At 39.5% G+C, this 9,960-nt stretch overlaps 1 protein-coding gene across 18 annotated transcripts in view; it reads left to right on the top strand.

Moving 5' to 3' along the window:
- The window catches only part of LOC107658288 (nebulin-like), a 62,618-nt gene that overhangs the window by 9,445 nt on the left and 43,213 nt on the right, over window positions 1-9,960 (top strand). For 17 of the 18 annotated variants that reach the window (XM_016446793.1, XM_016446804.1, XM_016446805.1 and 14 more), the window contains 26 exons: window positions 53-151; window positions 644-748; window positions 835-942; window positions 1,042-1,155; window positions 1,246-1,443; window positions 2,187-2,294; window positions 2,386-2,484; window positions 2,575-2,679; window positions 2,775-2,882; window positions 2,986-3,297; window positions 3,710-3,916; window positions 4,050-4,154; window positions 4,246-4,353; window positions 4,444-4,755; window positions 4,850-5,056; window positions 5,151-5,255; window positions 5,598-5,705; window positions 5,841-6,152; window positions 6,247-6,453; window positions 6,542-6,646; window positions 6,758-6,865; window positions 6,990-7,301; window positions 7,396-7,602; window positions 7,747-7,851; window positions 8,224-8,331; window positions 8,421-8,513. In XM_016446793.1, coding sequence (XP_016302279.1) covers window positions 53-151; window positions 644-748; window positions 835-942; window positions 1,042-1,155; window positions 1,246-1,443; window positions 2,187-2,294; window positions 2,386-2,484; window positions 2,575-2,679; window positions 2,775-2,882; window positions 2,986-3,297; window positions 3,710-3,916; window positions 4,050-4,154; window positions 4,246-4,353; window positions 4,444-4,755; window positions 4,850-5,056; window positions 5,151-5,255; window positions 5,598-5,705; window positions 5,841-6,152; window positions 6,247-6,453; window positions 6,542-6,646; window positions 6,758-6,865; window positions 6,990-7,301; window positions 7,396-7,602; window positions 7,747-7,851; window positions 8,224-8,331; window positions 8,421-8,513 — 4,065 coding nt within the window. The remainder of the gene's footprint in view (window positions 1-52; window positions 152-643; window positions 749-834; window positions 943-1,041; window positions 1,156-1,245; window positions 1,444-2,186; window positions 2,295-2,385; window positions 2,485-2,574; window positions 2,680-2,774; window positions 2,883-2,985; window positions 3,298-3,709; window positions 3,917-4,049; window positions 4,155-4,245; window positions 4,354-4,443; window positions 4,756-4,849; window positions 5,057-5,150; window positions 5,256-5,597; window positions 5,706-5,840; window positions 6,153-6,246; window positions 6,454-6,541; window positions 6,647-6,757; window positions 6,866-6,989; window positions 7,302-7,395; window positions 7,603-7,746; window positions 7,852-8,223; window positions 8,332-8,420; window positions 8,514-9,960) is intronic. The other variant, XM_016446808.1, reaches the window with a different exon arrangement.

Genomic DNA, 9,960 nt, shown 5'->3' with positions numbered 1-9,960 from the left:
GTGTGTGTGTGTGTGTGTGTGTGTATGTGTGTGTGTGTGTGTGTGTTTGCAGAAAGTTTATCGTCAACATCCAGACAAGGTGAAGTTCACACAGGTGACAGACTCACCTGTTCTAATGCAAGCTGCCATCAACGCCAAACAGCTGAGCGATGTACGTAAAAAGCTTGAATTATTATGACTAAATAAAACCAAAGAAACAGTAAAAAGTTTACCAGGTGGTTCGTTGACCTTGTCAAATGTTGCCCTAGAAAAATCCCCTCATTCATTATTAGAGCACAGTTGTCATCTCAGTGCTGCTGACAAAAGAGTGAATCCCTAAATATATTATTAGAGCTGTTGTTTGTGCTATTTCGAGTTTGAGTGGTAAGCCACAGGCAGTCAAAGCCTAATAAACAACTAACCAATCCTTTTGAGACCGAGGAGCCATGTAGTGGTGTTCATCGAGTTCATCCTGTTTCACTGAACACCACAATCATGGGAAATATGGGGAAATTTACTAGGGCAATATGATACATACATATATATATATATATATATAATTGTGTATGAACATGATATGTAAGATTACATTTTTATTAGCCATTGTAATTATACATTTGGTGTAGAATACATTATCATTGACACTTTTTTCTCCTTTTTACAGCTCAACTACAAGGAAAAGTATGAGAAGGAGAAGTTTAAGTGTTACCTCCCTCCTGATTACCCTTTCTTCATTCAGTCTAGAGTTAATGCGTATAACCTTAGTGATGTAAGTTCATTCGATCTTCACTCATAGCAGTGCATTGAACTGAAACCTGATCATAATGCACTATTTTCTCTATTTCATGTTCACAGACGTGTTACAAGTTTGAATGGGAAAAAACAAAAGCAAAGAAATTTGAGGTGAAAGGAGATGCAATTTCGATCCTTGCAGCCCGTGCTCACACTAACATTGCCAGCGATGTAAGTAAACGGGATATTTGGGTTGTTTACCTGACAGTGTAACAAAACAATGAAAAATATTTCAGGAAATTGTGACACCAATATGGTCTTTAATTTTAGGTGAAATACAAGAAGGAATATGAGAAGAACAGAGGACACATGATTGGGGCCCTCAGCATCAAAGATGACCCCAAGATCATGCATTCAGTACATGTTGCCAAGATCCAAAGTGAGGTACGGTTAGCTAGTGCATTACTGATAACTTCGATACACAATCCTGAAGTTTTTTTCTGTACTGATATTCCTGTAAATATTCCTGAACAGCGGGAGTACAAGAAAGACTATGAGAAGATGAAGACCAAGTACCATTCTCCACTGGATATGATGCTTGTGACACTTGTTAAGAAATCTCAGGCCATTGCCAGCATGACTGGCTATAAGAATATCCCAAACCGTTACCTCCTCCCGTATGACAGCATACCACTGGTCCTGGCAAAGAATGCCAATGCTCTTCAGAGTAATGTAAGGATCCCTGCTGCTCTAGACACACTAGAATGAGCACAGATTGACAGGTTCTGTGTTGACAAGTGCAGTTGTCATTCCTATACTGAAGTATTTCCTATTAAAACATGAAGTTGGGTGAGAAAGGCTTATTGAAAAGATTGTCTTTTTTTTTTTAAATAGCCAATAACCTAACATCACAGCTGTGAACCATGCAAACCATGCTATTTTAGTCAGAAGTCTTACATTGCATTTAGATTTATGCATTTAGCCGTCTTTCCCCTTGGCTGACTGCCTGATGTTCTTTTATAATGTAATACATAAATAAATTATATCAGAAGTGGGTGGTATCAGAGTGAGGAGATATTGTTATTCTAGAATATTTAAGAACTTGAGTATACAACATTTTAGAGTGCAGGATGAGTCAATATTTCAAATCAATATTTTTGCCCCATTTTGGTCCTGAAAGAAAAAGACAATTTTGCATGCATATATCTGCTAAAAGATTATTTTTAGTAGTATCCAGGATATAGATGGCCTCCCTGTTCTAAAAGACATGGACTAAAAGCCACAAATACCAATTTAATATGATGAGGTCTTTATGTACAAGACTAGTAAAGCCTATTTCTATTTTAAATGCATTTGGAGTCATTTTCTAAACTAAATAAAGTTTTATGAACATGAACCAAGTCCATATAGCAAAAGTTGATCAATCATACCTTTAATTTTTTGCGTTACTGATTTTTCTGTCATTTTAACCACAGAATGAATACAAGTCCGACTACAATAACTATGTCAAAGGAACGCCTTGGGTGCCTTACGGCTCCATGGAAGTTGAGAAATCCAAGAAAGCAGGGGAGATCTTATGTGAGGTATGACACTTAATGTTTTATCTGTATAAAGAATTGATTTCTATTGTTATCAATAATGTAACTTTAATATTTCTTTCTTTCTCTTACTTAGAAAAAATACAGGCAGCATCCAGACACCGTACCTTTTACTGCTATAGATGACCACCCTCTCCAGCTGCAGGCTAAAGTCAACCAGATGATAAGAAGTGATGTAAGCAAAAACAAAAAATTAAACATGGTGCTCTGAATAAATTCTGAACCAGCACGTTTATGTGATCTGTGAATATTTTCCCCACTATAGCTGCACTATAAGAAAGGTCTGGATAAAGTCCTTCAGAAATACTCCCTGCCTCCTGATGTCCCACAGTTCCTTCAGGCCAGGTGTAATGCCTACAACATAAGCGATGTAAGTGAAAATGCCCTAATGATTTATGGTATTTGGCATGTTGTTTTTTTGCAAAGTTGATGACTCTGTATATCTATTGCATCTCTTCTTTTCAGAAATGCTATAAGCTTGAATGGCTGAAGACTATTGCAAAGGGGTATGATTTAAAGTCTGACGCCATCCCTGTAAAAGCTGCGAAGGCAGCAAGACATGCTGCTAGTGATGTAAGAGATCCTTTCATAACTCCATAAAGGAGAACAATGGGTGGGAAACTGCAGTGTGGAACAGAATATTAAATACACTGTTTGATTTACAATGTCCTTTCAGGTTCAGTATAAGAAGAAGTATATGAAGGACAGAGGCCACCACGTTGGCTTCCGTAGCCTCCAGGATGACCCCTTGCTGGTGCACTACATGGCGGTGGCTAGGATGCAGAGTGAAAAACTATACAAAAAGGATTATCACAAGGCCAAGCTGAAGTACCATACACCTGTGGACATGTTGAGTGTAGCGCATGCCAAACATGCCTCAAAGGTTCAGACTTATGCAGGGTACAAGCAGCATCTCCATCATTACACCCTGCTGCCTGATGCCATGAACCTGGAGTTAGCTCGCTCCATGAACATCAGCTCCAGTGATGTAAGAAACATTTCATAATCTTAAGCTCTATGTGTGACTCTCTTATCTAGATTTACAAAAATCAATAGCATCATACTTTTTCCTTAACACTGATCATACAGACCATATACAGTACAGTTCAAAAGTTTGGGGTTAGTAAGTAAGAAAATTAAGAAAGAAAGAAATTAGTATTTTTATTCAGCAAGGAGACATTATATTGATCAAAAGAGAAAGTAAAGACGTGTTATAATGTTACAAAAGCTGAATTCAGCTTTTCCATCACAGGAATAAATTGTGCTTTTGTTTATTTTCAAATCTAGATCAGAAAATAATAATAATAATATCATAGTATAAATGATGTGAGAAACTAAGCATGTTAAAGTTTATATTTCTGTGAATGTTTTAAGTAATATGTGCTGTTTAATTCCAATAGGTCCAATATAAACAGGATTATGAGAACTATGTAAAAGGCACTGGCTGGATCCCCATTGGATCTCTGGATGTTGAAAAAGCAAAGGTTGCTGGTGCAGCTCTCAATGAGAAGAAGTACAGGCAGCACCCAGACACTATCAAGTTCACCAGCGTTCTGGACACCCCAGTCATGGAACAAGCCAAACTGAACGCTAAGCAGCTAAGCGATGTGAGTGACAAATGCTGTTGTTTTGGTGTCCATGATAAGTGTCCATAATGTTAAAAATGTTTAACAATGCCATAAGGTTAAATATGTTAAATTTATGTTTTACTTTCTGAATCATGTCAATTTTGTTTTCCAGAGGCTGTACAAAGCCAGTGGTGAGAAGTTCATGCACACTTACCTTCTCCCTTCTGATACACCAGAGCTTCTGCAAGCCAAATACAACGCTGTCAATTTCAGCAAGGTAAGAATGCGGCATATTACTGTATATGACAATGAGATGGTTAACAATATCAAGTTCAACTGACAGCTTGTGTTTTCTTTTGCCTTTGCAGACCTACTATACCTACGCACACAAGCAGGATCTTCTGAAAGGACATCATATGAAGCATGATGCCATTCCTGTTGTTGCTGCAAAATCCTCTAGGGATATTGCCAGTGACGTAAGCAAGCATACATTTAGTTTATTTATATTTCATTTGTTTGAGTGCATTGTTGACTTACATGCAACTGTGTTGTGTTATTTTTTATAGTACAAGTATAAGCTTGCATATCAGAAGGCTAGAGGTCACCATGTTGGCTTCCGTAGCCTCCAGGATGACCCCTTGCTGGTGCACTACATGGAGGTGGCTAAGATGCAGAGCGAGAGGAACTACAAGAAGGATTACCACAAGGCCAAGTTGAAGTACCATACACCTGTGGACATGTTGAGTGTCGTGCAGGCCAAAAACGCCTCAAAGGTTCAGACATATGCAGGATACAAGCAGCATTTCCATCATTACACCCTGCTGCCTGATGCCATGCACATTGAACTGGCTCGCAACATGATGGAGATCCAGAGTGATGTAAGAACAACTGAATAAGGATATGATGATACTTAAACCTAGAATTAATACTGTTTTGTCAAAATGATTAACAGATCACTTTTGATCTTTTCAGAATTTGTACAAATCAGATTTCAACTGCATCTTCAAAGGAGCAGGCTGGGTTCCTATAGGTTCTATAGATGTAGAGAAGGCCAAGGCTGCCAATAAAGCCCTTGATGAGAGGTCATACAGAATTCACCCCAGTACGCTAAAATTTACCAGTCTAACAGATCAGATGAACATGGCTTTGGCCATGAGCAACACAAAACTACAAAATAAAGTAAGTGTACTTCGATAATTTATTGTAAATGATAACCAGAATGATGATCTAGAACTGACTTATGGGTTCTTGTTTGCTTTTTATTCCATTTTAGGCTGCCTACAAAGCCTCCGGAGAGAAATTTATGCACACCTACAATCTACCAGCTGATGCTCCAGAGTTCCTGCAGGCCAAATATAATGCCCAGACTGTGAGTGAGGTGAGTACAATAGTATATAAAATTTAATTAAAAAAAGAGAAACACTTTTCAATAGGGTTCTATGTGTTCACAGTAGTTCATTGTTAGTTCAGGTTAACTATTGCATTAACCGGTTTCAGCATATGCAGTCTAATTGTGTTACTACTAAAGTGTCTTGCAGGTTTTGTTTTTTTTCCTCATGTCATGTCATTTCTTTTTATTTATTTTTTTATTGTTTTTTTATACTATGATTTGATCAGTTAATTGCATTTTATTTATAAAACTGTGTTTAATATTGTTGTTATTTTTTATTGTCAATGAAAGACTAAAAATAATGTAGATGTTAAAAAACTTTTTTTATAGTCACGCTACAAGGCACAGTGGCTTGTGGACATTGCCAAAGGCTATGACATGAAAGCTGATGCTATTCCCATTGTTGCTGCTAAACAAGGAAGACACATTGCCAGCAATGTAAGTGCAAAATGTATCTTGCAATAAAATGCTGAAGGACTTATTCAGCAATACCGAAAAAGAAAAAAATGTACAATTTGCAATTACATGATGAATGTTTTGGACTGATTAGCATCCACTGTTCTTTGATCACAGTATCAATACAAAAAAGCATATGAGAAAGCAAAAGGCCACCATGTTGGCTTCCGTAGCCTCCAGGATGACCCCTTGCTGGTGCACTACATGGAGGTGGCTAAGATGCAGAGCGAGAAGAACTACAAAAAAGATTACCACAAGGCTAAGCTGAAGTACCATACACCTGTGGACATGTTGAGTGTTGTGCAGGCCAAAATCGCCTCAAAGGTTCAGACTTATGCAGGATACAAGCAGCATTTCCATCATTACAACCTGCTGCCCGATGCAATGAACCTGGCGTTAGCTCGCTCCATGAACATCAGTTCCAGTGATGTGAGTCCATTTTATTTTAGATCCACACATCCCATATGGAGGGGGGTACCATGGGATTAACAACGATTTCAACATTATGTTTGTTGTCTCCCAGTTTGAGTACAAGAGTGAGTACAACACCACCATGAAGGGTCTGGGTTGGGTGCCCATTGGTTCACTGGCAGTAGAGACCGCAAAGGTTGGGGGAAAGATCCTGAGTGATTACAACTATCGCACTCACCCCTCTAACTACAAGTTCCACAAACTCATGGATTCTATGGACCTCGCATTGGCTACCGCCAATAATAAGATCATGGACAAGGCAAGTCTGGATTCAGTTTATTTTCATTGGTTTTACTGGTGTAAAATTAATGGTCAATTTATGAAAATGGAAATGCTTTTGGTTGCAGAAGTCCTACCATGCTGCCTGGGAAAAGGACAAGCTCAAGATTCATGTGATGCCTGACAGTCCTGAAATTGTCCTGGCCAAGGCCAATGCACTGAACATGAGTCAGGTAAGACTGACTAATGCATTTATTCAAAAGATTACCATTATTAACCAAAGCAAAAAAAAATAAAAAATGTCCAGTGCAGTATATTCCATTGCCTTTGCTATGTATTTTCAGAAGCTCTACAAAGCTGGCCTTGAGGAAATGAATAAGAAGGGCTATGACCTCAAACCAGACGCAATTTCAATTGTGGCTGCCAAAGCCGGCAGGAATATTGCTAGCAATGTAAATGTCCTATCATCCTATCTATTGTTGTCTTAGTACTTTCTATTAAATGTCTGCAAAAATATTCATGTGTTGGCATGATGCTGTGATCTTTTCTGATAAATCCATGTTTCTGTCATGACAGTACAAGTATAAACTTGCATATGAGAAAGCGAAAGGCCACCATGTTGGCTTCCGTAGCCTCCAGGATGACCCCTTGCTGGTGCACTACATGGAGGTGGCTAAGATGCAGAGCGAAAGGAACTACAAGAAGGATTACCACAAGGCCAAGCTGAAGTACCATACACCTGTGGACATGTTGAGTGTTGTGCAGGCCAAAAACGCCTCAAAGGTTCAGACATATGCAGGATACAAGCAGCATTTCCATCATTATAACCTGCTGCCTGATGCCATGAACCTGGCTTTAGCTCGCTCCATGAACATCAGTTCCAGTGATGTAAGTCCATCTTATTTTATATCCACACATCCCATATGGAGGGGGGTACCATGGGATTAACAAAGGATTCAACATTATGTTTGTTGTCTCCCAGTTTGAGTACAAAAGTGAGTACAACGCCACCATGAAGGGTCTGGGTTGGGTGCCCATTGGTTCACTGGCAGTAGAGACCGCAAAGGTTGGGGGAAAGATCCTGAGTGATTACAACTATCGCACTCACCCCTCTAACTACAAGTTCCACAAACTCATGGATTCTATGGACCTCGCATTGGCTACCGCCAATAATAAGATCATGGACAAGGTAGATTACAATTTTTATGAACTAATATAGTAATGATCCATCATTTCTGAGATTTATGTGCATCTAATCTAATTGATGGAATTTTTAATAGATTATTTGGCTGGTCTGATCAATAAATAATATTTTGAATATGTTTTGTTATAGCAAGCATACACAGATACTTGGAACAAGGACAAGATAAAGGTCCATGTCATGCCTGACAGTCCTGAAATTCTTCTTGCAAAGGCTAATGCAATCAACATCAGTGAGGTAGGTGTACTCTATGTATTTGCAGAATCTTCACCGTTTTTACAAGCATATTTTAACAAGAAGTACTTATTGAGTAACATACATTTGAGACAAAACATTCCCAGCTTTTTCACCACCAATGAGCATGGTTCTCAGAGCAGAATCAGAACTTGTTGCATGTGTCTGAACAACACACAGTAGAGGTGTTTCCTTTCTGAATGAATCAGCTGAGTGAATGTATCAGTGATTTATAAACGCACTCACATTTCGCCACCTATGATGTAACAGTGTAACTTTTGGAAAGAGTCACTGAAAAATCCCGTTCCCTGTAGCCATTTTATAACAGCAATAATAACATGTGTAACTTGTGCTGGAAACATGTTTTGACTACAGAAAGCCTACAAAGCAGGACTGGAAGCCCTAAAGAAGAAAGGTTATGACCTCAAGGCAGATGCTGTATCAGTGGTTGCAGCTAGGACCTCCACAAACATTGCCAGTGATGTGAGTTACTCAGATAATAAAAATGTTTCTGTCACTAGTGTTATCCAAATGTTACCCTTTCTGACCTCTACAAATACCTCTCATTATAGTACAAGTACAAAAAGGCGTACAATAAAGCAAGAGGACATCATGTTGGCTTCCGTAGCCTCCAGGATGACCCCTTGCTGGTGCACTACATGGAGGTGGCTAAGATGCAGAGCGAGAGGAACTACAAGAAGGATTACCACAAGATCAAGCTGAAGTACCACTCCCCTGTGGACATGTTGAGTTTTGTGCAGGCCAAAAACGCCTCAAAGGTTCAGACATATGCAGGATACAAGCAGCATTTCCATCATTACACCCTGCTGCCCGATGCCATGAACCTGGCATTAGCTCGCTCCATGAACATCAGCTCCAGTGATGTAAGTCCATCCTCTTTTAGGTCCACACATCCTGTATGGAGGGGGTAGCTCATAACCTGTGGGACTGAAGTATTGAAGTAGGATTTAACAGTATAATTGTTGTCTCCCAGGTTGAGTACAAGAGTGAGTACAACGCCACCATGAAGGGTATGGGTTGGGTGCCCATTGGTTCACTGGCAGTAGAGACCGCAAAGGTTGGGGGAAAGATCCTGAGTGATTACAACTATCGCACTCACCCCTCTAACTACAAGTTCCACAAACTCATGGATTCTATGGACCTCGCATTGGCTACCGCCAATAATAAGATCATGGACAAGGCAAGTCTGGATTCAGTTTATTTTCATTGGTTTTACTGGTGTAAAATTAATGGTCAATTTATGAAAATGGAAATGCTTTTGGTTGCAGAAGTCCTACCATGCTGCCTGGGAAAAGGACAAGCTCAAGATTCATGTGATGCCTGACAGTCCTGAAATTGTCCTGGCCAAGGCCAATGCACTGAACATGAGTCAGGTAAGACTGACTAATGCATTTATTCAAAAGATTACCATTATTAACCAAAGCAAAAAAAAATAAAAAATGTCCAGTGCAGTATATTCCATTGCCTTTGCTATGTATTTTCAGAAGCTCTACAAAGCTGGCCTTGAGGAAATGAATAAGAAGGGCTATGACCTCAAACCAGACGCAATTTCAATTGTGGCTGCCAAAGCCGGCAGGAATATTGCTAGCAATGTAAATGTCCTATCATCCTATCTATTGTTGTCTTAGTACTTTCTATTAAATGTCTGCAAAAATATTCATGTGTTGGCATGATGCTGTGATCTTTTCTGATAAATCCATGTTTCTGTCATGACAGTACAAGTATAAACTTGCATATGAGAAAGCGAAAGGCCACCATGTTGGCTTCCGTAGCCTCCAGGATGACCCCTTGCTGGTGCACTACATGGAGGTGGCTAAGATGCAGAGCGAAAGGAACTACAAGAAGGATTACCACAAGGCCAAGCTGAAGTACCATACACCTGTGGACATGTTGAGTGTTGTGCAGGCCAAAAACGCCTCAAAGGTTCAGACATATGCAGGATACAAGCAGCATTTCCATCATTATAACCTGCTGCCTGATGCCATGAACCTGGCTTTAGCTCGCTCCATGAACATCAGTTCCAGTGATGTAAGTCCATCTTATTTTATATCCACACATCCCATATGGAGGGGGGTACCATGGGATTAACAA

This window comes from Sinocyclocheilus anshuiensis, unplaced genomic scaffold, assembly GCF_001515605.1.
Source record: "Sinocyclocheilus anshuiensis isolate Anshui unplaced genomic scaffold, SAMN03320099.WGS_v1.1 scaffold263, whole genome shotgun sequence".
NCBI classification, from domain to species: domain Eukaryota; kingdom Metazoa; phylum Chordata; class Actinopteri; order Cypriniformes; family Cyprinidae; genus Sinocyclocheilus; species Sinocyclocheilus anshuiensis.
The sequence above is the reverse complement of the archived record's forward strand: the minus strand, read 5'-3'. Positions and strand labels throughout refer to the sequence as shown.